Here is a 27,884-nt window from a genome sequence, read left to right as displayed (position 1 = left end):
AGTTTGGATTCGGCCCGGGCTTCATCAGTTGGGTCAAATTGTTGTATTCGGGCCCATTGGCGCAGGTGGTGGTGAATGGAAGAGTTTCGGCCCCATTCGAGCTGGGCCGGGGCACGCGACAGGGCTGCCCCTTGTCGCCGCTCCTGTTTGCGCTGGCCTTGGAGCCCCTGGCGGAGTGGCTGCGGTGACACCCCTCCATCCGTGGACTCCGTTGGACCCCCGAATATGAGGACCGTGTGTCCCTATACGCTGACGACATCCTTTTGTACCTAGCCTCCCCACGTAAGTCACTCATAGTCCTGGTTGATGTTTTACGTTCATTCGGCCGGAACTCAGGCCTTGTCATCAACTGGGCTAAATCATGCGTGTATGTGCTCTCTGGGGAGGCTCCTGTCCTTCCGCGGGGTTGTCCGATTCAGATTGCCTCTCAGGGGTTCCGATACCTGGGTGTCTACATTACTCTGGACCCAGAGGCTCGCTACGAGCGGAACTTGCTTCCCCCTCTCCAGCGCTTGAAGGAGGACATCGTGCGCTGGCGGCACCTGCCGCTTTCGCCGCTCGGCCGGGCGGCGTTGTTTAAGATGATGTCGTTGCCACGTTTCTTATACGCTCTCCAGAACACTATGGACCCAGTCCCGGCGCGCTACTTCAGTGAGGTGGAGAGTTTACAGCGCCGACTGTTCTGGGACGGGAGGCCGCGCATTGCCCTGGCGAAGTTGACGCTCCCATGGTATGACGGGGGGATTGCCCTCCCGGACATTAAACGGTATTACTGGGCCTCCCAGCTAGCTGCAATTAACCATGGCCTCTATGGGCCCGCCTTGAATCCGGCGTTTGAGATGGACAAGATGCTACTGCCCGGTGGCGACTACAATCGAGCGCTCTACTCTGGCGCGCCCGACGCTCGCTTGACGGGACCTACGCGTGTCATGGTCAGAGTATGGCATGCGGCTAATGCAGCTATGGGGTGGAAGGACCGTTTGACCCGGGCGTCACCGCTGTATGCGTCTGAGAAGTTGGGCTCTCTCTGGACCTCGAAGGGCTTCGCGAAATGGGACATGATAGGCATCAGTAAAGTGGGGGATCTCTGGTCGAGGGGAGGATTTAAAACATTCGAGATGCTGCAGACGGAGTTTCAGTTGCAGGGCAGTGAATACTTTCGATACCTGCAGATCCGTCATGCACTGGGCTCCGTCTTCCCAGACGTCGCCTCCATCCCGGAGTCTTCCCCCCTGGAGGATAGAGTGCTAGATGGCCACGTCCCAGACAGCACGATCTCCCTTATTTATAAAAAACTGATAAATGATCGATCGGGCTTGCTGATTGGCCTTCGCGAGGCTTGGGTCGCCGACGGTCTGGAATTGGACGATGAGGACTGGACCTCCGCGGTGGCCTCTCCGAAGGAGGTGGCTATACCGGCTCGCCTTCGCTTCGTCCAGCTTAAGATACTCCACCGGGTCTACATGACGGGGCCAAGGCTTCAGCGTATGGGCTATACTGAGGATGGATTGTGTAAGCGTGGTTGTGGTGCCGTGGCGACATTCCTGCATATCTTATGGGAATGCCCGAAGGTGGAGCGATTCTGGCGCGGTGTGCACGAGGTCTTGCGAGTGGTTACGCGTGTTGCGCTGCTGCCGGAAGCGAGGAGATGCCTGTTGAATGTGTGGGAACCAACTGACTACTCGGCTCCGCAAACGTGGTGGGTGACTCTGGGATATATGATTGCTAAGCGTGACATTGCGCAGCTGTGGGGATCCCAGAACCCCCCGACGGTGTCGGCCTGGAAAGAGCACATGGACTGGTGCATGTTTCGAGAAAAGGTGGTGTATGTGGCGAGGGGTAAGCCTGGGACATGGGTGAAAGTGTGGGGCCCCTGGAACGCCTACCGTGGGAGTATTTGCGCGCCACCATTGCTGCCTGCTGCCTCACCAGCCCCGTCCCCTTAGCTGACCCCTTCCCCTAGCCCCGGGCACAGGGTTCCCCCAGTCCTCGCTCTGTTTCCCTTCCCCTCCTTGGATTCCTCTGATAGTTGGGGTTCCCCATTGGGGAGCACGTGCTGCTACTTTCGACCGTAGGGTAGCCTTGTGGGTGTTGTTTTTTTGTTGTTTGTATAAAATGAAACCGCACTGTGACGTATTATGGCTGTGGCCCATGATGTTGATGACTCCTGCTTATGCTCCTTTGTAACGCCAAGTGTTCTATGAACGTATGCCATATGTTTCTGCCATTCCTAGCGGCCGGCCGGAAGGTTGTGGGCCCATATTTGTATATTCTTGAGATTTGTAATAAACGGTTTCAAAAAAAAAAAAAAAAAAAAATGGTGCCCACCGAAACAAAAGCATAGGAAGACACTGCTACACTGGTACCGCATCGACACCATTCGCACCGTAGGTGCACCGCATCGACACCATCCGCACCATAGACGCACCGCCAGCTTCGCCCAGCAACTGACGGCCCCTAATCAAAGAACTCTGTTGTATGCACAGTACAGCAGAAGGGGGCAAAAAGACCATGAGAGCGCGAGAATAAGAGGGTCTGTGACAGAGTGAGATGACCCACAGCAGCGGCAGCATCAAAAGTGATAAACAAGAGTGCTATCAGCACATGCCGCTCGGTGCTGTTTCATTCCGTGCAAAGATACAGCAAGCTTAAGATCCAACTGCAACTGGTTGGAAAGTGCAGGATATCAGAAGGGCAGCGATCCAATAAAGATAGGTCACGTAAGGCCTCATTAATGCGGGTGGCACGGACCTAATACACCTAATAAATGAAACCAAAACTAAACAAGACAAGCCCGGCAGAGCATGGCGCGCGCGCTTGGCGGGGGCGGGGGAGCGCATTCCAGGCGGGGGAGCGGACCCTTTGAAGTGCGATGCCAAACGGATTGCATGGCGGCACGATGCGCGTGATTGTGTGCGTGCTAGCTATGCAATCCGCTTTTAAGGGAGCACTTTTAAAACCCTCTTACAATATCCTCGCTTTGCGATCGCTTACGCGATAGCAAGGCGAGAACTAAAATCTAGCTAAACGTGATAAACCCAAATAAAAATCCATACACTTTCCATTACCTCCAACATCATATAAAAAATGGCATCAAGGATGACAACACTGAATGTGCTGATTGCACCTACCTCCCAGAATCCATTGGACTCCCTTTAAACCCAATGATCTCACATGAGTTCCACAGATCAAATATGATACTTGCCATGATTTCATAGTTGCACAGGCTAACCAGATTTGACTGTTTGAATTCACATTACCCTATTTATGGCCACTGATCAAACAACAATTTATGTTTAATTCTGAGTTTATGATCTGTTCATTGATCCCCCACATTATCTAATGATTTGGGAGTTTCCATTGTATACCTTCAAATTTTAGTTTTTGCAATGCAGAATTACAAATATTTGTGGTTTCCTCACATCATATACTGACGGCTGCTAGAACACACAGTTCCCTATTTGGCTCAACCGATATCATAGCATAAAATAACTTTCTTTATTTAAGACCATCCCTGATTTTCTGGAAGAAAGAGGCACATAGTTTCATAACTATGATGACATCACTTCAGTTTGCCATGGACTAGAGACTTTTCTGTCAATTCCAGAAGGTTGGTTGAGCAGATAAATAATTAGAAAGTGGATACATGAAACGTAGCTTACAATAAGCACCAACAAATTGGAACTGATTATAGTGGGAGCATGTGCATCATTAAAAAAGGTTGAAATCTCTCAATCCTTCCAGATCCTACATGATTGTGACTTCAGCATCTTCAAGAAAGCTAAAAATAAATTAAATTAAATTAAACAGCCAGCTGACCTTGGAAAGACAGGCCAGCGAGTTGGCTAAGGGCCTGATTTAGAGTTTGCCTCATGGCTTGTCAGTCTCATTTGGAGTCTCAGAATATGAGCCTGCTTGAGATACCTAGAATGAAATTAGCTAGGCTAAAAGGTAGGCTCTTCTGGTGTTGGGGACAAGCTAGCGGAACCAATTCCCAACTTGATATTTGCAGGAGCCATTTTTGTTATAGTTAATGAGACTGAAAATGTATTTGTTAGCAAACCCTGTCTTTTCTGGCCTATTTTTGCTACTTTGGGCCGGCACTTCGATACCCACAGGTTTCAGTGCCCAAAAAATATTTGTTACTTAATGGTTAACTTGCCTTGATGGGATCTGCAAGCATTCATGTTTCCCATGAATTTTATGATACCAGACACAACATTTTCCAGTCATGGCCAGCTAATCAAATTGCTCAGGTCTGAAAATCTATCCGGAATCTGCTGTTACTGAAATGGCTGATGGGAGTCAGTGCTCCCTCACCCACTAAGATGTGAAGTTTTTTTAAAGGTTTTATCCTCAGTTCTCAACAGAAGTGAATTACCTGATAGTTTTACAACTAACAGTACTTACACACATATTATTAACTCTTTGAAGCACATTTGATTTATTTTGTATCATACTTCCGCACCAACCCCTCTCCTCCACCGACCCCACCCCCGAGTAATTGGCGCAATATTTGAAGTGAAGAACCTGAACTCACCATGGCTGGCATCTGTTAAATCTCATGCAGACTCATAAAAAAAGCATCAAATTAAAAGTACCAATAACAACCGCCAAACAGTCTCTGTGAATGGGCAGGAAGGGATTGACTGGAAATTGGTTGTGCTGTGTTTTTTCATGGGCCTTTGCTTAATTGTCACTCATAGAAGCTCCTAATTTGTGGAACTCATGGGTGAGCCTAGCATATTTTAGACTGGAATACATTGGTACAAATTGATATAAAACAGCACAATCCTTGAAGAAGGTGATATTTCTAGTGGCAACTCAAAAGGTAAAACCCAAAACAAGAAGCATGTTCTGATTTAAATACAGTTATATTTGCCATTTAGAGATTTTGTTTTCTGCTTCCGGCGGCGGGTACATACTTATTGTCATCAGTTGATATGGCAAATGAAGTCTGAAGCCAATGCTTTACTAAGCGAATCAATGTCTTCACACTTGGAGTAGAGATCTTCACAAAATCAACCTGGTACTGCATCAGGCACATAGCATACAGCTGGACCTCTTCACCGTTGATGCAGTGGTACAGCTTATAATAGAGGCTTCGCTTTGAACCTGTCAACAGAATGAAATACTATGAAAAATAAATAATGAGTTTGTTACAAACCTGAAATTACCTTAGCTTTAGAATATACATATAATGAATGACTGTGATGGCGCACTGTACGAGGATATATTGTAGGGATCAAGGTCCCCTCAAAGTAATTGCTTGAATGGGATTTGGAATTCTAAGTAAAAAGCAAGATTCCAGTCCATTGAAATGAGATTATAAAAAACAAAAACAAATGACAATTATGTGGATTAGATTAATTTAGAAGGCAGTTGTGCTGAAGAAACTGATGTACAGCGGTGTGGCTGTAGGGATAGTTCCATGCTGGTGCCCTGTCACACGACACAGCACTGCTGGAAGAACGTAAGTGTGGCTGACAGAAACAGAAGGGCTCAATACACACCCATGCTCAGAACTCTTAGCGCTCACTTACACACACGGCAGGATGGGGGTGGGGGAAATTGCAGATGTCCCTCAGTCCTGGGTCATAGACACTCCCGTTAATTAGGTTTCAGAGGAACTGTGTTCACCAATGGGATGACCCTGAGATTCCCTCTGGTCTGTTGCATACAAATCTCACTCGTAGAAATTCACAGAAAACCAGGCTTCTCCACTGCAGGCGCCAGGCTGTACCCTGGTAGTTATTGAGGCGTGGGTTACATTTATGATGCTACTGCCGGATATGCCAGCCTCCATCGTTGGCCACTATTGTTTGAAGCTTGTGGTGATTACTCATGAATGATTCTAACTTAGCAGGTGTGTGGAAGTTCAGAGGCAGAGAACTGTATTCTGTCTCAAGTACGAAGGAACCACAGGATATATTTACTAACATTTTGCAAATTGGGCCAAACAGGTTTTCCATTGGAAAGTGACTTGAAAATAATGCGAATCAGGTCCGAGTACTGATTTGCCTTACTTATTAGCAAGGGAACATTCCTTGAGTGGTACATGGGTATTCACATGCAGCCACACATGATTTTTGACACAAAACTCTTTCTATTAAAAAAAAGTAGACTGGGTTTACATAAAACACATTATCTTTTCTCGACATTGCATTCATTCGGCACTGTACAGCACCCATACAAAGTAGATAAAGTAAAAAAATAAATTGGCCTAAGTATAGTGTTTTGTACTAGAAGAGTATTCTTCGAGTCCAAAACATATGCAAGACATCATGCACAAACTCTTGCACTAAAGTTCAAAGGTATGTGAGTGGCATAGGCAGGTTGATTGTGCACCTGCTCTGGGAAGAGAGCATAAGAGTGCCATACTTCTGTAGCTATTGTGCTGTCCTGCTCTCTTCCTCTCATGCTATATAACACAGCAACTTTGGCTGCTGCACTGCATTGCAAGACATTTTAGTAAATATACCCATACGTCTCATGCCCACCAATAAATGAACTGCCAGGAAAGTAAGTTATGCCAGTTTTACAAGAGGTGGCTGTACTCTCTGCCCACTAAAGTCTTAGAGCTCCAATCATAGAGTTATTTGCACACCCAGGTTTACACACACTTGTCAGAGATCAGTACAGTATGTGTGCTTTTGTGTGGCAGTTGTTATTTCTGTGAGTATTTGCTAGATTCCAACAGTTACATTCTCACAGAGATAAATATGCAAACATTGGATGCCTTAAACTTTGAAGGCACACTAAACACACACAAACACAGAGTAGGTGTTGAGGGACATGCGAGAAAGGGGGGCAACGGCAAAGAAAATCAGGATGAAACAGGTCCAAAGAGATGATAAATTAGAAGACAACATCAGGGAGTGGATGGCAATGATCACTGATCTGAAAATCCCCCCCCAGTTAGAAAATAGTGGTAGAGACAAATACAGGCAGGATATAGCACAAGACCTTTGATAACTCACAGATGGACGAGACCAGAAACAACTTCGACACAAAGATGCAGAACAGACATTAACTGGGGGTAGGGGAGTTAAGTTACAATGTTTGCATAAGTAAATATCACAAAATAATTGTGTGAAACAATGAAAATAGATATAGATGTAATTCTGTTTGAGTACTAATCGGTAATCCATTCTATATGGAAAAGATAGAGTTTGTTAAATTATCATCTGCTTTAAAGAAACTGAGTGCAACATCCAATGTATTGTCTTGGCTCTGTGCATATGCAAAAGAGTACATTTATGCGGGTGTGTGTGTTCATGTGCGCAATACCTCTCAGAGGCTATATTGGTTTCGGGGACATGAGCAACATGGATAGTCACTTTCATGCGATTCCACTTTAGGGTAACATGAGAATATCAAAATAAACTTCTTCAGGAAATCCTTTCTAAAATAACCAGTCAGTGTTAGGATAATCCTCCTCATGGGAAGGACTAGAGCAGTCAGCATGCTGAATAACATGATGCCTGGATATAAGATACACCTATTAACCAAGAAAAAACTTTATTATATAACTAAGAGAAAGCCAAGTGCGTATTTTCTTATATAGTGTATTTGTATTGCAACTATTTGCACTTTTATGGTACAATAATTTTAGGAGCGTGATGTTGGGTTTACAAGGGAATTGGGTGGATAGAAATTTAAAAGCTGTAATATTTAAAGTTTGTGTTAAATTGTTTTAATAAATGAATAGCCAGAACTCCCCGAAGAAAACAGTAACACACATTGAATCCAATTCAGGTCTTAAATATTGCTTCATGTCATAAAACCTCAACCAGCCAAAACATGATTTGTCATTGTGAGTATGTGACTGTTGACTTCAACAAGGCTTAAAGCTGTCGCTGGCTAATATAACACCCCAAAATCTCATAGTTTTCCCACTTTGGGGACTGATGATCGCCGCAGAATGACCGGCAGGAAGGCTATTATAATCCCTACAGCATTGCCTGACAGGCACCGCTGCCAGTCAGGGAATACAGGGAGGTCTGACAGGCTGTCAGATAAAGACCCCCTGTGGGGACTGTGGCGGTCAGTGTTTCCAACCACCACATGTCCAAATGCCATAATAATATGGCAGACAGAGATCCTTGGTTAAATGGCCAAAGGACGGGCACCGACAGCCTGTCGGTGGTGGGCCATCGCAATGAGTCCCTAAATCTCTAGAAAAATGGTTTAAAAAGTTCAGGCCAATTTGTTTTGTATAATTGCAAACATTAGATAATAGGCCTACGTTTACTATAAGTCGATGGGCTTATTCAGATTCATGGTTGCTCGTGAAAGGGCTCGAGTCTAGAGTAAGGAGGAAAAGCCATAAGAAAATAATGAAAAGATCTAGCAAAACCTGCAATATTGTTGCACACTAGACTTTTTGTAAAGCTGCCACAGCTCCAAGTAATTTCTTATTCCTTCTACGTCATATCTTCGGGTAAAAACTAAAGCGAAATTAAGTACCTTTGGAAGAGTGAAGTCCCAGTGCATCATAGCAAGGCATGACATCAAAGTGATGAATATGAGTATTTTTATAACAATTAAATTGGAATCTCAATGAAAAAGGCGTTCTCCTTTCCATCATAATCCTAAAAAGGAAAACATAAAAAACAGCATATGAGCATACCGTTCTGATGCATTCAGCAATTAGAAATCTGCACATTGTTAAACAGAGTGCATGAATGGTTTATTCTCACTAATCTTCATTTGCCAGACTACTGTACATAGTGCAAGGCTACAATATTAGGAACACAAGAGTGTTAACATTTTCCTGCACATGGTCTTCCTTGGAGCCAATTGTCATGTAATCACCTGGGCAGGCATATATTATAGAAAGTGACCTGGGGTACAACAGACAGGTGCCCCTGTTGTTTGAGCCCCTGGGCACTTTGGTATTATAGAAGCAGCTATACACTTTTGCTACCCCTTTGGTGATAGGGATTGTGCAGTGAAAAGGTGTGTGCCGGAGTGTTCACAAGAGGCTGTTACCTCATTTGCACGGAGGCGTGGCCCCTGCAGATAAGAGAATGCTTTGCCTCTGCACCCTTGCAGTATTAGATAATCAACTGCAACAAAGTTGTCAGGAAGTGCACAGATTGTTTACCATATAGAAGGACAATCCTTGTGAGAGGGTCACAGGGGTCCCAAGGATCCCCAGGCATCCCTCTGCAGGCTCACGCAACGAAGGGCAGAACTGTGCTTTTGATTATGGGTGTCTTTCATTAACAGTCTAACCGTCATTATTCAGGCCTGCTCTGAAGAAAGCGATTTTTTTCAGTGTAATTGGGCGCACTGTCTTAGTCTTTGCTGAGTGCACCAAGTTAAGGTGAGCCATGGCACCAACCCCAAAAATTCACCCAATGTGTCATATGAGCTGTAGGCTCGATTTGCAAGACCAGAATAGATTTTTCATAATGAAATCTGTATAAAAATCATAAAGAGCCCTGCTGCCACATCTACAAACTATCTTGTTCAAAAGATCATCATTTAATCGCAACATTAGGTCTTAATATTTCTTTGCTATTGTTGGACTTGTTCCCCTTTCACCATACTTAGCCCAACTGGTCTCATGCCAAAACTTTAAAATCTCTTTTCGTCAGAGTAATAGAGGACTGAACCCCCTTTTATAGAAAAGAAAATGAATAACATTTTGGTGAAATCAGGCTGTTGAACATCTGTGCTGATGTGCATAATTACATTGCTTATGCAATAGTCAGTGACATCACTGATGACATAATCCATAGAAGCCCTGACACACCCACTCCCACAGCTAACTATAATTACACCCCTGTAATGTACTGCTTATGACCTCACATATTGCATCACTCATGACATCGTTGGTGACATCACTGATATCATCTATAAAAGCACTGACACACCCACTCACTCTCCTACACTAGGAGAGTGAGTGGGTGTGTCAGTGCTTCTATGGATGATGTAATACGTGGGTCATAAGTAGTGCATTACAGGGGTGTAAGTTATAGTTAGCTCAGGTAACTATAACTGCTGCTATAACTGCTGAATTTCACTGGTTTTGTATGAGTGAAATGTGAGCCTAACTATAACGTCCCTGTAACCATCGTTTTTCTAAGCTTTAAAAAAAATGTATTTTCCTAATTATAACATCCCTGTAACCTTTGGTATATTCAGTGATTTTCTAAGGTTTTTTTCATTCTATTTCCTAACTGTAACCTTTGAAAATGAGTGTGTGAGTGAGTGCAACAGTGTCTAAGTGGGTGTGTGACTGAGTGTGTGAGTGTCTCAATGGTTCTGTGACTGGGTGTGAGAGGGTCCGGGTGTACCTGCATAAGTGTTTAAAGGGTGTGTGAGTGGTTGCATGTCTGACTGGTTCTGTGAGTGAGTGCATGAGTGTCTGAGTGAGTGTCTGAGTTTGTCTATGAGTGGGTGCAGGAGTTTCTGAGTAGGTCTGTGAGTGGGTGTGAGAGTCTCCACGTGGGGCTGTGATTGGATGAATGTGTTTCTAAGTAAGTCTGTAGGTTAGTGCATGAGTGTCCAAGTGGGTCTGTGAGTAGATGCATGAGCTTCTGAGTGGCTCTGTGACTGGGTGTGTGAGTTTCAGAGTGGGTAGGTGAGTCAGTGCATGAGTCTCTGAGTAACTTTGTAAGTGGATGAGAGACAGTATGAGTAAGTGGGTGCACGAGTGCCTGACTAGGTCTGTGAGTGGGTGTACACTTTTCAGTTCAACTGTGAATGGGTGGATGAGTGTCTGAATGGGTCTTTGAGTGGCTGTGAGAGTACCTGAGTGGGCACTTCTCATTTCTCATTTCCTACCTTTTTTCTGCTTGTTTCTGCCTCTTTCTGCTAATTTCTGACCTCTATTTTACCTCTTTCTGCTTGTTTTTTACCTTTATTTTGCCTCATTCTGCTAGTTTCGGACCTTTATTTTGCCTCTTTCCGCTCGTTGCCGACCTCTATTTGGCTTCTTTCTGCTTGTTTCGGACCTTAATTGTGCCTCTTGTGGTTTGTTTCCCACCTTTATTTTTGGTCTTTCTGCTTGTTTGTCACCTTTATCGGTGAGGAACCATGTAAACAAAATTAGCCCCATGGAGGTGGTGCAATACAGGGCAGAAGGGGTCCCTGAGACCTCCCCATTTATTTTCAATTAGCCTGTGCGTCCCCCTCATTTACATTTTTAATTAAGCCTGCATGCACCTGTCCCACCCGGGGGCTAAATAATAGAGAAGCGCAGGAGCCCGCACAATTTTCTTTTAAATTTATGTAGGAGACGTGGATCAAGTGTGGCTCCTGCCGAAAATTTTCCGAAACAAAATGCTTTATTGCCACAGGCAGTGTCCCCCCAAGAGGCCTATGAGGTCAGGGTATTCCTAGTCTGCCTCCTTGTCTTTTTTCAGGGGACTCAGCTGAAGCAGAATCCCAAGATGGCTACCAATGTAATGTAATGCAATGTAATGTAATGTAATAGAATCTTATAAAGCGCACTGCAACTCGACGAGCATCCTGGCGCTAAAAGAGGGAATAGCAGGGAATTAGAGACAGATATAGGGGTATTAATTTATTAGGAAGGAGCCAAGTTAAAAGTAAAGGAGAGGCCCTAACGTCCCTCAGCTGGTGCAACCCCAGGGGGAAGAATTAAGAATGGAGGAGTATTAAATTTTTGGAAAAAGCCAGGTTTTGAGTTGTTTACGAAAGACCATGAGGTCTTTTATCTGGCGCAACTCCAGGGGCAAAGCATTCCATAGTCTCGCAGCTGCGACACTAAAAGCTTGTCCCCCAAACCTAGTTCTTCTAATTCGAGGTACTCCCACCCGGCAGGCCGTGGAGGATCGAAGGCAACAAGAGGGTATATACCAGCGAAATTTAGTCTGCAAAGGTAGGCTGGTTTGAAGTGCTGGCAGCTTTGAGCACAGGGACTGTCAGATTCTCGAAGGATCTGTATATGTATGTATATATATATATATATATATATATATATATATATATATATATATATATATATATATTGAATTTCTTTTAATAACACCACAACTACTGAACTGATTTACACCAAATCAGAAAAAGCACTTCTCTGTACCAAAAGCTACCATTCTGCCAAATTTGGTGTAATTCCATTCAGCGATTTGGGCTGTAGCTGTGTCTAAAATTCCTATGGAAAATTGCATGATGAAAACGTGTTTTTGAGCCCCACCTTCTTCTCGGCAACCACACAATAGATCATTCTCAAACTTTCAAGCCAGTAGCTAAAGTGAGTGTCCTACTAGTTTTATGACGATTCATCAAACGGCGCCAAAGTTATTGGCAAAACAAAAAACGCTCTCCCTATGGAAACTGGGTTGTAACTATAACTACCTACTGGCGATCGCTAGTATAAAGTATATAGGTGTATTTGTTCCACAAAATGAGCAGCTTTTCAAAGCTGATTCATAAATGGCATAAATGCCTTCTAAGCCACTGATTGTTATATTAACCTATTGTTTTTCAAATTTGGGGCTTGTCTTTTGAGTGGCTGAGGTAGATCTTAGTATGGTTGTTGGAATACTTTAAGAATTTAGTCTTTTGGCTGCTATTGTGAAGAAGCTTGCAAAAAAAACTACATTATGATAATGTTGCTACGCTACCTCTTCCTATTTAGGTCTATTTCCTTGCACCTTTGCAATCGTTTTTAAATAAAGAGTTGAAAGCAGTTGACAGAAAATGATATGGCAATATAAGAAACCCAGATGTGCTTTAAGGTATCAACAACTACCACATAATGAAGGGGGGGGTTACACTTCAATCATTAGGGAGCTATTTCTTAGTGGCCTTTATGTTTAGACTGTTCGCGGTTCTTGGGACAAGCACCTGGGAACTTGCCAGGGTATTTTACAGAGTATTTGGCATTTTCTTTTTGGCACAGCTTACTTTTAGCACACACGGTTCAAGACTCTCTTAATTTATCCTGAGGTATGGCAGGATATCCAGTCAGTATGGCACATACCACAGTTTCATTGCTACTCCTCACTGGAAAATAATCCTTGCCTCCCCCGACCGCTGCAAGACACCTATTGTATGTGATGGTGTGAGGGGGATCTGTGGTCCATTGACCATCTTTTCAGGGATGGTAATCTTCGCTCTTTTTTCAGATATCAGTAGCGAAAATCTACTTTTTTTGTTGCTATTTACAACTAAGATTTTCTTTCATATTCCCCCACACCCTCCAATGAAATCAAACTGAGCCATAATATATTCATGCAAAGCTTTGTCATCATATCCAGACATAGTTATATTCACACTTTCTACCAGATTCCTTTGGGCTAGTGAAATGTCATTAATAATGTTGGTGCCATGTCAGTCAGATGGTCTCATAGTTTACATTGGAATGTTTCCATAGCTGATCTGCATGAGCAAATCTGATTTTTGAACTGCCTTGAATATAATGTATCTATATGATGGCACCAGCTGTTACATCTGTTTGTGGGTTTGTGATAGAATTTCTAATGAGGCGGCGCTACTCCCTGCACCAGATGTGATTTCTCGTGCTATACCGACCCATGTGCTGTGCTCAAGCTGACATATTTAGTGATGCATGTGCATTATACATCACTTAAGATTTGGCTCGTTTGCAAAGATTGTGCTCTCAATTTGTGTTTTTCTAGCCCAACCAGCAACGCCACTGTCATGTTTTGCTCGGTACACATGTATTGCTAACAGTTTCAAAGGGTATGATGACATGGTTGTGGTTCCTGCCTACTGTTGAGTATATTTGCAGCATCACCAGTGTATCTTCAATTTGTGCTTAAAAACACACATTCCAGATGGTTGTCTGCACAGACAGGCCATGTGATTGGATGACATATATTATTTATATTCAGCATTACCAATGCATATCATAATTTGCCATGCAAAACTAAAATCCTGACCTGCTGGTCAATGAAGATCTCTTCAGCCTTTTTTCCAGTCCTTTCAAGACTTCAGTCAGATTCTCTTTGCAGTCTTCCAGACTCCCAAATGCATCACTAAACAGCACCAGATCAATATCCGACCAGTTTGGAGTATCCGTTCCTTTGACATAAGAGCCTCCCTGAGCAATAATAGTTTTTTGTGAAATTGTTAAAACGTAAAAATGCAAATCAACGAACACCTAACAACAAGCATTGGTAAAGCCAATGGATCTGGCATTTTCCCCCAACCTTCTGACAAATCTTGCTTTGTTATGGTTTTTGCAAAACTTTATTGTTTGGGAAAATGCCAGGCCTAATGTATGTAAAAAAAAAAAGGTCAAGCAAAAAAGTTTTTGGGTCTAAAAAATACACATTACCGTAGTATTCCCTGGCAGTGAAGAGAACTACTTAAAACGCCAATCATTCTGGCATTGGCTGCAAGTCTCTCACCTTATAGACAAAGAGAGAGAGGGTAAGAAAGAAAAGAAAGAAAGTAAATGAATGAAAGAGAGGGCAAAAAGAAAGAAAGAGGGCAAAAAAGAAAGAAAGGACACGAAGGAAAGAAAGGGCAAGAAAGAGTGCAAGAAAGAAGGCAAGAAAAAAAGAGGGCAAGAAAGGAAGTGCAAGCAGGCAAGAAAGAAAGAAGAAAATTGGGCAAAAAATGGCAAGAAGGGAGGCAGTAAGGAAAGAAAGTAAGTAGTAAGGAAAGAGAAGGAAGAAAAGGAAAGGAAGATCGAGGAAATGAAAAGGAAAGAAAAAATGAAAGAAAGCAAAAGAAGGAATAAAAGAAGGTGAAAATGAAAGAAGTCAATAATGAAAGAAAGCAGAAGAAAGAAAGAGAAGGACATAAAGAGAGAAGGAAGGAAATAAAGAAAAAGACAGAAAGAAAGAAAGAAAGAAAGAAAGAAAGAAAGAAAGAAAGAAAGAAAGAAAGAAAGAAAGAAAGAAAGAAAGAAGGAAGTAAAGAGGAAAAATGGAGAGAAAAGGACCCATGTGCTGTGCTCAAGCAGAAAGGAAGGAAATTAGGGAAAGAGAAGGAAAAGAAAAAAAAGAGAAGGAAAGAAGAAAAAAGAGAAGGAAAGGAAAGATAAAAAGAGAAAGAAAGGAAGGAAGAGAAGAAAGGAAACAGAAGGAAAGAAAGAAAGAGGTAATGAGAAAACCAAGAATGAAAGAAGGCAGATACTTGCAGATTAGTCACGCTGTGTCCTCCCCGACTCATCCCCTCTGGAAGACCGGCTGTTGTTGTATCCCATGGACCGCAAGGTCATCTCACTTACTTACAAGAAGCTGGTCAACAACGTGCTGACCAGATGCTGAAAATGAGGGGGGTGGGGGGGAGAGGGATCTGGGAAAGATGGAGGACGACATGTGGCGGGACGCATTGGCCTCACCTCGAGAAGTAGCCATCCCCATGCGCATGCAGCTTCTCCAATTTAAGATCCTCCACCGGGCCTACTTTGATGCTAAATTATTGTTCAAACTAGGTAGACGCCCCGATCCACTTTGTCTCCAACATTGCAATAAAGAGGGTACTTTCATTCACATCTTATGGGACTGCCCACATATTCAGGACTACTGGGGGAAAATTGCCCACCAACTTGAGAAGGCGGGAGGCAAATCCTTTGGGTTAGCTCCCCAGCTATGCTTACTCAATATTTGGGGGGGCAACTGACCTCACACATGCTGAACAGGCGTGGGCCTCTATGGGCTTTATTATTGCGAAACGGAATATTGCGCTGAAATGGGGGTTGAAACGGTCCCATGCCTGGTTGACTGGGCAAAGGATATGGACAACGCCATGGTTGCTAAAAAGTCAGTATTCAAGGGACGGGGCTGCCCCAAGAAATGGGATCAGAAATGGGGGAAATGGAATAAGTACAGAGGGGACATTTGCATCTCTCCGACGGTGGAGCTTCAGAAAGAAAGGCGAACACTGATGGCCCAGTTGACGGCGGAGGTGCTGGATTCTCCCCCTTAGGTGTGATGTTCTTGTTTTCTTCAGCCCCAGCCGCCTGTTGCAACCTGTTTGTATTCTCTGGATAGCGTTGTCTCTTATTGCTGACTTGAAATTGTATGAACGTATTGCTCTGCATGGACCCCTATCCCATCAAGGGGTAAATGTCACTATGATAATGTATGTACTGGAGGGGGAACTTCTTACAGTGAATTTAATCTGTATGTACCGGTACCTGTTTGGTGTTAAAATACAATAAAAAGTTTTTTTTTTTTTTTTTTTAAATGAAAGAAGGCAAGAAAGAATGAAGTTAAAAAGAGTGAAAGAGAAACAAGAAAGAAGGAAAGAGAAAGAAGATCAGAAAGGAGGAAAGAGAAATGAAGATGAAGGGAAGGGAAGAAAGAAATAAGAAAGGAATGAAATAAGGCAAGAAAGAAGGAGAGAAAGAAAAATGTTGAAAGAGGATGTCATATAAAAAATACAGAACAGGTTTAAATAGTCACAATCTAGTACAAAAAATGTGAAATAGCAACAGCCAGAAAAAGAAAACAACCCAAAACGGATTTACAACAGCATTGGCAGGATATTGGCTCTGATAAAGTTGGAATGTGCATCAGAAGTGTCCTGCTATCACATCAGGCTCTAAACATAAAGGCAACACCAAAGTAATTATAAATTAAAAGCAAAAACACTGGCACTCAAGGGAAGTAGCTAGTGTACGGATGTGCTCCTTGTGAGAAAGCAAAATGCATCACTCAAAGTGAAGTTAACAATCGCTTAAGTAGGTAGGCTGAGTCACTGCCACATTCTATATGCAATAGTGGGCGGAAGCAAAATGTGAACACCACAATGCCAGACATGCAATGAATGATGAGAGGCAGCAGACAACACTTGTATGTACAAATGTCTTGAGTATGTTCTCTCAACTAAAAAAAAATAACAACTGAAAACATAGCAAAGACAGTCAAGTCAGCTTTTCCTCTAGATCCCGCCCCTAGTAACATCTTACTGAAAGGAGGTGATACCATTTTATCAGCTCTGACCAATTTATTCAACCTCTCCTTGGAAAAAGGTCAGGTACCCAATCGATGGAAACACACAATTGTCAATCCACTGTTGAAGATACCCTCCTTAGATCCCAATAAGACAGAGAACCACAGGCCTATCTTGCTGCTTCCAGGGGTAGCAAAATTGTAGAGAAGTCGGTCAATGACATGCTGGCCAACTTCCTGGAATCTCATGATTTGCTACATCCAGCTCAAACAGGATTTAGATCAGGATACAAGATAGAAACAGCTCTTCTAGCAGCCACTGAAGATCGCAGGAGATTTTTGGACCAAGGGGGCTCAGCTTCGCTCATCCTTTTAGATCTGAACGCAGCCTTTGACATGGTTTCCCACTGGTTACTGCAAAACAGGCTGGAGATGTTAGGAATTAAAGAATAAAGCGTTGGGTTGGCTGGTCTCCTGCCTACAAAACAGAAACTTTCAAGTCCTGGAGGGATAGTGTCTGTCAGAAGTACATCAGTTTAAGTGTGGAGTTCCTCAAGGCTCATCCTTGATCGCTACTCTTTTCAATGTGTATATGCGTCCTTTAGCTGATATCATCTGTCTAGCAGGCTTTGCGGTGGTCTCATATGCCGAAGACACACAGATCGTCATCTCTCTCTCTTCCAATATTAAACAAATCAAGGCCAAGTTTAAGGACTGCAAGGAGCAGGTACAAACGTGGTTGAACAGCAGCTACCTTAAACTAAATGCGACAAAACAGAGGTTATGCTAGAAGGAAATAATCCCGCCCTCTGGAATATCTTCTTATGGCCTCCAGGTCTGGGCGAATGTCCCACCCCAAAAGACGAGATCGAAAGCCTGGGAATAGTATTTGATAAGAATCTTACCATGGCAGCACAAGCCCAAAAATTGGCGGGATCATGATTTGGTCTTTTAAGAGCCCTTAGGAATACTATTAAATGGTTATTCATTGATACCCGGAGAATGGTCACCCAAGTACTCATTGGGGTATATTCACAAGAACGTGTGATAACTACGGCAAGAGTAGCTTAACGCAACTCTCAACATCGCAGCCTATCGCAGGAAAATTACGCCGTGCCAACCAAGTATTCACAACGCGGCGGTAGCATGCGATAGTCACCAGATAACTGTCAAATTTCAGCGTCAAAATCAACGCCACACCGCAAAATTCAGCAAAAACCCACACGTATAGCAGAACAATGCACTATAAAAGAAAGAAAAAAAACACCAAAACCAATTCAAACTGCGTAGCACCATGGATACACCCGGACCGAGTGCAGAGGACAAGCCGAACTCCACAAGCCTCACGGAGGACCAGCCAGGAACTCTGTCAAGGGGAAGAGGAAGACGGGGTTCAGTCTGCAGGAAGACCGGATCATTGTCACGGAGGTGATAGAACACCATCAACAACTGTTCGGCACCTCCACTGCGGCACTAGCAACCCAAACGGAAATATGGCAGGCCATCATCACCAATGTCAATGCAGTCGGAGTGTCAAGGAGGTCAAGAGGAGCTGGCATGAAGTGCACAGCCAAACCAAACAGACACTCGCTGCCAACAGGAAGGCAGCAACGGCGACTGGAGGTGGGAGTCCTGCGACACAAGAGGAGCTGGATGAGCTGGAGGAAATGGTGGCCACAGTCAGCAGTGTGGAGACAGTGGCAGGATTTGGGGGCCTGGACACAGCTCGATACAACCTGACCCAACAGCAACAGGGTGAGTAACGACCAGGGACTGGGGGGCTGGTGGGAGATGGGCACAATGGCACACATGCACAATTATGTGTAGCACACTGCACACCCACAATGATCGTGGAACATGGCCCTGATAGCCTGGGCACACTGCAGCACACATAGAAACATCAAGTAGGCCCCAGGCCACAATTTGCACAAAGTGGCCCCCCTCCCTATTACCAATATCACAACCGAGCCATGACCTTGTGCTGAATCCAGCAAAGCAGCGGCTCTATGAGCCACACTGACTTTGCAAGTGACACTACATGCCCGACAGCATGGCAGCAGCCCAAAAACATGACATGGCCCACGAATCGACATGGAGGTGGCCCAGTGCGGATCACATCCGTAAAGGAGCAGGTCACACTCTGACATATCCACGTGCACCCACAACCCATTACATACAATACACGCAGCAGACAAACAATGCACCAGGCCACAAAATCTGTCCGAGAGCACATATGACCCAAGTCAAAAACAATTCAGCCCCCGAAAAGCACATAATTCAAAGGCACCCCGCCTCAAAGGGAGAAGGCTACACGAAATCAGAGCTGCAGGGGCAACTCCCCCACAATGCAGCACACACACAGAGCAATCACAGAACATCAGTAAGGACGGCAATGTGGTACAAAGTGCAACACCAACACCACAGGACAGGGCACTCCCAACAGGTTCCGCACATTCGTAGTAACTGTCCACTTACATCTGGCATTGCCTGACACTGTGTGATGATAATGTACGGGTACTACCACACATCCGTCATGTAGTCGAAAAACACACTGACTGCCATCAAATAGCCAGCTAAACCAAACAGTCACAATGTACATTGGCATTTAGTCTGAATGTAAACATCTGCAAATCTTCAACATACATGTGTAACTCTGTTAACCTGCATCTCCCCTTTACATTGCAGAGGGACAACACCTCCCGCGGAGCACACCACACTTCCCATCATTGATGATGAAGAGGACAACCTGCACATATGTCAAGACACCCTCCAATGGATAATGGACAGCCTTCACACCCCATCCCCAGGAGCAGGGCAGGCCAGCTGCCTTGAGGTGACCCCACCACCTGCACAGACCACACAGCAGGAAACACACACCAACACGGCTGTCTCCCAGGACCCCCCGACCAATACATGGAGTTCCAACAGCGTCTGTGGGGTTGCCAGGTGGAGTTGGCTGAACAGCTGCGTGTGGGTTTTGAGCTCATGGCAGCCAAACTCTATGCCACACGTGGGTGTCAGGGACCATGTACAGTCCCTATCGGACATCCCTGTACGCACCATGCTTCACCACAGACCTTGGCTGACCTCGCTGGGGCCATTAATCGAATACAAGAACTGTCTGGTCAGAAAGGCACCAGCAATGACAGCACAGAGTTGGTACAGATGCGGAGGCCAATGGAGACCATGGAGCAGATGCAGGCTGGAAGTATGGCTGCCACAGCTGGACACCAGCGAGTTGTAACTGGGAACCTCAATGCCCTGCAGCTCTACATCTTGTCATTGCTGCCACTGAGCCTGTAACAGACGACTGCAGCGGGAACATCAACACACACAGCTTTGACCCCTGATGTGTCAGTGGCACACAGTGATGCAGCCCCATCACCTTCGCAGTCTGATGTGTCAGTGGCACAAAGTTATGCAGCCATTACCCCGCCACACACATCGGACACACCCGACACAGAACCCGTATCAGGGGAGTAAGATGGGGATGGTAATTACTGTGTGAGGAAGGAGGCAGTAGCATCCATCACCGCCATATGGCCTGTCCCTGCCTGATTCTGCCCTATGCATCATGCCCTGGGACAATACCTCCCACTGACCCCCGGAACACTCTGCGACATTCACCCGGACCCCGACACGGACTGCCATATCTTCACTACTGGACAATCACACAGCAATCCTGCTGCGGACTGCACTCCCTCTCTTCATAATCACTTTTCATTCCCCAGAGGACTCTGGTTGGCCCACCACTGGGCTTCCATGTAATGTGGGCTTGGATGGCCATGTACAGCTCCAGCTCCGTCAATCACCTGAATGTGAATAAAACATTCTAAATCACACAGATGTGTCATGACTATGTTCACTCACGTATGGAAGTATGGCTGTATGTAGGGCCAATGATTGCACATGAAGGTACACCCTGGTAATCGACATCTATGCGCATGTGTATCCCTGAGACACATGGCCAATTGGATGAGTTTGAAGGTGAGTACTAGCTGTGTCCCCATTGCACATCAACAACAATCTCACAACCGCCCCAACGTAGGCACACGTCCACGGCTGTGTGTAGGAATGACCAAATCGGTAGCAGGCCAGGAGTGGTGTCCTACACCACATGTGACAACAGAACTTCACATTGCATACCTCCTCACACACATCTGTGTGGACACATTCTGTTATGATATATGACATTGCTTCACATGGTCAGAGGTTGGACACCATACTCACATTGCTGAAGTCACGTAAGTGCACAGGATGGCCAGCAACTATCCCAAAACAATGTCTGGCTCACAGAGGTGGAGCTTGCAAAAGGGGGCCACCCCCATTGCACATGCGTCAGTCAGTTCCTCCCTGTGTAGGGACGATGCTTATTATGGCACACGAGTGGACAATCTAATCAACACACATCACAGTTAGACACCAGTGGAGTGGCATAGACTTTAATGGCATGTGCGTGTCAGTACGGACGAAGCTACGGCCACAACAGGCAGGGACATGCTTAAGACACTTACACGCAGCATGGGAACATGTCGAGGTTCAGAAAATGGTGAGGCAAAAATGGACAACAATCATCACGGATGGCAACGGTCTCAGCCCACCTTGCTTTGCTGGATGAGTCATGTGTTGTTTGGCATCTGCCCATTGCCCCGTGTGAGGGGGCACGACTGCCCATGGGAACTGAATGGTGCTCTGCCACCGGAGTGCGCCGATTGTCTGCTCTGCTGAAAGTGATCAGGTGAAAAGGTCCGACAGGTTCACATGTTGTGCTACATTGTCATGTGTGTACTCTCCCCAAAGCAGTGTGTCCGAATTGGTAACGTTGCCAAATGCCGCTGTGTTGCTCCGATCATCGACCTCCATCACCTTGCACAGGTGTGTGTACACACGCGTAGTTCCATGCACATGCATCCAGAGTCCTGATGAAGGCTGACATGTCCTCTGTTGTGGTGGGATATGTGAGCATTCCCCGTGATGTAACAAGTTGTTGGTACCTGTGCTGTGGGTGACAATCGGATGTGGCTGCAGGAACGTAGTTACTCGTCCATGAATGCCCATGCAGCTTCATGTGCAATGTGTTCCAATAGTACGTCGTTGTCATGTTCAAGGAACACCAGGGTGAGCCAATCCATTAACTGGTCCGGGCAGGTGTGCTCAGCACACGCCGTTTCCCCAATCCGCAACACAGCGCAATAGGGGAGCGCCTCGATGTGGTCACTGCACACGAGGAATTGTGCAATCTCCCATGCACAACTGTCAATACATACACAGTATGTCAAGGCATCCCATGCACGGCTTTCTCGGTTACACTCCTGTTCGTGATCCAACAGGGGCCGCAGACAAAAGTCAGTCCAATTCATCTATGATTGTGTTGGATAGGCAGACATCCATTGGACACTCAAATGTGCATGTTCGGCAGTGGTGCGTCTCGTGGAACCGGCACTCTTCTGAACTGCGGCAGTTGTGTGGAGGATATGACACAGCTCTGAGTAATGATTCAAACGTGTGTGCAACGTTGGGGAGAATGGGTTGCTGTTTCCGTGAGTGTCAAGGGCATCCCATGCAGAGGTACCTCAGGCAGGGGCTTCTGTGTGTGGCGTGTGGATAAGTTGGACAGTTCGTTTGCGCAATGCGTGGTGTGGGAGTCGTCACCATCTGCCATGGCATCTCTCTCAGGGTGTTCCAGCCGCGTTCTGCACCAAGGTCAGAAGTGCAGGTGTCCTCCCGCCTTCTGCATTGGAACAATGGAGTTTTCATCCCTGATGTTTGTCTGACTACTACTTGCGTTTTCGGAATGTGATGTGGCTTTAGCGCTGAGATTGGGGAAAAGCCTTGGGTTCATGGTGTACGGATGGCGATACAGACTTACATGTTGGCATGTGGAGCCAGGTGCCCAAGAGGCCTTGCGCTGCTTGTGCAATCCTACTCCGTCTCTCTTCCTCACTCTCTCCCTCTCTTTCCTTTGTTGGGCGCATGACACACCTTCTTCTCTTGGATTTAGTCTTCAGGGCTGTGTCCTGCAGATTGTCCAGAGAGGACCCGCTAGGACTCATCCGAATGGTTGTTTTGGCTTTTGTTTGAATGGTGTTTTGTGTTGGTGATTGCATTGCTGTATGACTGATTCTCCATTTTCTGGCTATGCATGTATGTTGATTTTCCTGCTTGTGCAACATCAGGCAAAATATTTGTTTTGGGATTCATGGTGTTGGTGTGCAGTTTCTTTGTCCGGGGTCGGGGTGGGCCCGGGGGGGTTGCGGGCCTGGGTGTGGTGTTGGTGGGTGTTGTGGCCCTCTTGGGTGTCCGTGCTGCATGTTCAGTTGCTTAAGGGGCATCTGTTGTTCTTCATATGTAGCTATGGGCTGTGCTCAATTGTCTGGTGCAGGTTGTGGTCCGACTTTCCACCAGGTCTGAGCAGGTGTTAATTTCCTGGTGCTAACGCACCTTATCACCTGTTTTGTGTTCTTATCGCAGATCTGGCTGGTCGTTGAGAATGTTGCGGAGTGATGTTGTCGCTGCTTTTTGCCCGGGAACGCCTACTCTGCATCTCATTAGCGATAGTTGCCGGGGTCATCCGTGGCGATGTTTGTTGCGGATGCTAACGCCGGAAAAGTGCTGCTGTTGGCTGTTTGCACCGGCTTGTGAATAGGGCAGTAAATTTATCATGACTTTGACTGCGCTAAAGTGCCGTTAAATCAGAGATAGCTCCTTGAGCATATGGCCCATTATGTCTTGTCTGGATTATGGTAGCTCTCTCTATCTTGGGAGCCCTAGGTTTGTCCACAAGAAAATTACAGGTGATACAGAATGCTGCAGCTAGAGTCCTGCTGAATATCCCTAAATCTCATTCTGCTGAACTGGCGCTGGCATCCCCCCATTGGCTGCCTATGCGGAAGAGAATCAAGTTTAAGTCTCTTTTTATAGTCCATAAACACATGCTCAGAGGCCATATATCCTGAAGCAATTCATTATCCAGCACCAGATTATGCGGGACTTACGATCAAACAACCAAACTCTCTTGACCATGCCAAAAATAAAAAGAGCTAGAAGTGGAGAACGTTCCTTTGCTTACCTGGCCTCTAAGCTCTGGAACTTACTCCGGCTAAGTCTAAGATCAAATGACAACTTGCTTAGTTTCAGGAAACATCTGAAAACGTATTTGGTCTCCTGAAGTGATAAACCCTCAATCAGGTCTTCTGTTAGCACTGGGAAGCCCATACTTGGGTAGCCATACGCTTTACAAGAACCTTGAAAGTGAAATACTTCAGTAAAATCAAAAGGTTTGCTAACACCAGACCTAAAAAAAATTAAATATTGACAGAAAACTGCAATGCTGTCCAATTAGTTCAGAGATTCGACAATTATAAGTAAATACTGCGAATTTTCAGCACCGAGAGCCAATCCCCTTACAATGAAAACTGAATACAGGTTGAACAGAGGAAAAACAATAAAGGAAGATCTGATAATATTAAGTATTATATTTGTGAGCGTTTTTAATGTTGATCTGGTTAAATATACTGTAAATACTGCATGAAGAAAGAGGTTTTCTTGCATAACCTATGCTGCGATCTGAAAAGACTCGTTTTGTCAATTTTGGCAGATAATGGAACACTGGAATAGGGACAAAATGTGAGTTGCCCAGAATGACACAAATATAGTTTAAACGCCTATGCAAGAGCAAAATCCGACACTTGATCTACAGAATCAAAACTGGAGGGATTTTCTTATCACATGGGACTTATGACTATGGAAATTCTTCCACTATGGTGGCATTTTGGCATTCACTTTTTTTTTTTAATTTAGAGTTGGGGGGTCAGGTTTGTGGCTGTTAGAATCCGGGTTCTCTGGTTGGCACAGGTAGGTACTTGTGACAAGCAGGGAACCTTTCCTCTAGTCATGATGAGGGGTTACACTACTAGAACAACCCCTTGCTCACCCTCTAGGTAGCTTGGCGCGAGCAGACAAGGCTTATCTCAGAGCGTTATAGGTTAAGCATTTGTGAACACATACAGTAACCAAGTGACAACACTACAAATGGACACCACACAGGTATTTATATTAAAAATAAGGAATCTTTATATAGGATTATCACAAGACCATTAAACGATTAAAAATACACAATACGGTTGCTTAGTTGGTAGAAGATTGTTTAGTTTCTCTTAAGTTCTTAAATGCGACTCTTTAAGTCAATGTACCTTAGATGCGACACGCAGGGCAACGAAAGTGTTGCAGCGATGCAGATGCGTTGAAGTTCTTGGTGCAAAAGAAATGAAGACGGAATCTTCCAGATGCGTACGTTTCTCCGATGTTGCGAGAAGGCTCGACTCGATGCGTCAGCTGCAGCGGCGTCACCCTTGACGAGATGCGACGACAGCGGCATTGGCAGCGGCACTCTTCCCCGACGTTGCGAGACGCTTCCGCTCGATGCGATGCTGCAGCGGCGACACCCCTTCTGCGAGATGCGACGACAGCAGCTCCGACGGCGGCACGCGAGGCACTTTTCTGGATGCGGTGCAATGCGACAACTACGATGGCTGCGACGGCGACACGCTTCCTCCTCGATGCGAGACTCTCCTCTCGATGCAGTGCAATGCGACAGCTACGATGGCTGCGATGGCAACACGCTTCTTCGGCGTTGCGAGACACTTCCGGAATGATGCGAGACGCTTCCGCTCGATGTGATGCTGCAGCGGCGACACTCTCTGCGAGATGCGACGGCAACAGCTCCGACGGCGGCACGCTTCTCTCCCTTGCGTCGCGCTTCCAGCTCCTTGCGACACGCAGTCCCTCAGAAGGCCCAACAACAGCAGCAGGCACTTCCAAAATACTTTGGGGAGCTGGGGATGAAGTCCACTGGTCCTGGGACTTTGTTCAGGGGGCAAGCTCAGTTCAAGCCCTTGGAGATCTTTAAGCACAAGTTGAAATAAAAGTCTTTGTAGTCTTTTCTCCTCTTCTTCAGCAGCAAGGCAACCACTGCAGGCCAATCCCCCAGGTCAGGGACAGTTACTCCTCCTACAGCTTTCCCAGTTCCTTCTCTTCTGGCAGAGGTTCTTCTTGTTTCAGCAGGATCTGATCTAATTTCTTGGGAGCAGGGTCCCAATACTAATACCCCTAATTCCTTTGTTCCTCTGGGGTTGAGGGGCCTTTGCCCAGTCCAAACCAGTTCTTGAGCACTCTGTTGACATGACTCTGCCTTTCTATTCAGAGTGCAGGGCAGAGACATCAGCCGCTCCGCAGGAGGTGGAGCCAGCGTTGTGGTAGCAGAGCACAACCCTATTCAGAGCTCAGGTGTACTCCTCCCACCCATCTGACTGCCAATTTTTCCTATTCACCACCAGGCTGCCTAGCCCTGCCCCTCTGGGTTTCCCCAGTCCTGTCACTCACACAACCAGAACGGCAGATACACATCACAGCAGAGGCGGGCTGAAATGGTCAAGCAAGCAAATACCAACTTTCTAAAAGTGGTATTTGCAAACACAGAATATTAAAATAAACTTTACTAAAAGATGTATTTTATTATTCTGAGTTCAGGCATACTAAACTCGAATTTCTACCATGTTCCCTGGGTCTGTTAGGATCATAGGATGTAACAATTCTAACAGCCCATTCTGGCCTATGGAGAACAGGTAGCCTTACAATAGTGAAAACGAAAACGCCTGTAATTCACTATTAGGACATGCCACACACATCAGGGCTTGTCCTACCTTATGCTTACAATGCACCCTGCCCTAGGGCCTACCATAGGGGTGACTGATATGAAGTTAAGGGAAGGTTTAGGGACTGGCAAGTGGGTGCACTTGCCCAGTCAGCATGACAGTACCAGACTGCATGCAGGTTCTGCAATTGCAGACCTTAGATATATTTTACCAGGCCGCTTCTGTGGGTGGCACAACCAGTGCTGCAAGTCCACTAGCAGCATTTGCATTTACAAGCCCTGGGCACTCCTGGTGCACTTTACTGGGGTCTGACAGTAAACCAAATAAACCAATCATGGAATCCAACCAACATATACATTTTAAATAGGGAGCACTTGCACTGTGGCACTGGTTGGCAGTGGCACAGTGCTCTGAGCGGCCAACACCATAAAAACACATGAGGCACAGCGACAAAAAGTGGAAGGGAGACTCACGCCAAGGTGCCAGGTCTAACACGTGTCCCCTCCAGCTGAAAAGTGGGGAGAACTACCCTTGCCCAGGGAGTTCCTCATCACTAAGGCGGAAAAATCTGGACAGACCGTCAGCATTGGCGTGATCTGTACCAGAGCGATGTTCCACCGTGAAATCCATACCCTGTAGGGAAATGGACCACCTCAACAGCTTTGGATTCTCACCCCTCATATGCATCAACCATCTGAGGGGCCTGTGGTCTGTCTGAACTCGGAAGTGAGACCCAAACAGGTAGGGTCTTAGCTACTTCAGCGCCCAGACCACAGCAAATGCCTCACGCTCAATAGCACTCCATCTCTGTTCCCGTGGTAGTAACCTCCTGCTAATAAAGGCTACAGGTTGATCTAGGCCCTCTTCATTAATCTGTGAAAGAACAGCCCCCACACCATGCTCTGAAGCGTCTGTCTGAACGATAAACTCTTCACATAGCAGCTTTCAGGGCCTCAAAAGATTTCTGACAGGTGTCAGTCCAGATCACCTTCCTTGAAGTCAGCGCTGTCAAGGGGGCAACAATGTTGCCATACCCCTTGACAAACCTCCTGTAGTACCCGGTGAGACCTAGGAAGGCTCTCACCTCTATCTGGGTTTTGGGCGACTCCCAATTCAGGATGGTTTCTATCTTGGGTTGAAAGGGTGCCACCTGGCCACTCCCAACTTGGTGCCCCAAGTACACCACTGAACCCTGCCCGATCTGGCACTTACTCGCCTTGATCTTGAGGCCTGCCCTCCGCAGCGCCATCAACACTTCCCAGAGGTGGCGCAGGTGTTCCTCCCATGTGGAGCTAAACACTGCGATGTCATCCAGGTAGGCTCCACTGAACGAATCCAGCCCAACCAACACCTGGTTGACCAAGCTCTGGAAGGTGGCAGG

General features: G+C 45.7%; 1 protein-coding gene across 2 annotated transcripts in view; it reads right to left on the bottom strand.

The window, feature by feature from the left end:
* LOC146865675 (2'-5'-oligoadenylate synthase 1-like) overlaps positions 1-27,884 on the bottom strand; it is a 158,884-nt gene that overhangs the window by 59,391 nt on the left and 71,609 nt on the right. For both annotated transcript variants that reach the window (XM_085632536.1, XM_085632537.1), the window contains 3 exons: positions 13,884-14,044; positions 8,470-8,594; positions 4,926-5,115 (listed from right to left, as the gene is read on the bottom strand). In XM_085632536.1, the coding sequence (XP_085488662.1) occupies positions 4,926-5,115; positions 8,470-8,594; positions 13,884-14,044 (476 nt within the window). The remainder of the gene's footprint in view (positions 1-4,925; positions 5,116-8,469; positions 8,595-13,883; positions 14,045-27,884) is intronic.

Source organism: Triturus cristatus, chromosome 2_1 (assembly GCF_964204655.1).
Source record: "Triturus cristatus chromosome 2_1, aTriCri1.1, whole genome shotgun sequence".
In the NCBI taxonomy this organism is placed as follows: domain Eukaryota; kingdom Metazoa; phylum Chordata; class Amphibia; order Caudata; family Salamandridae; genus Triturus; species Triturus cristatus.
Note: the sequence above shows the minus strand (reverse complement) of the source record. Positions and strands in the feature narration are given on the sequence as shown.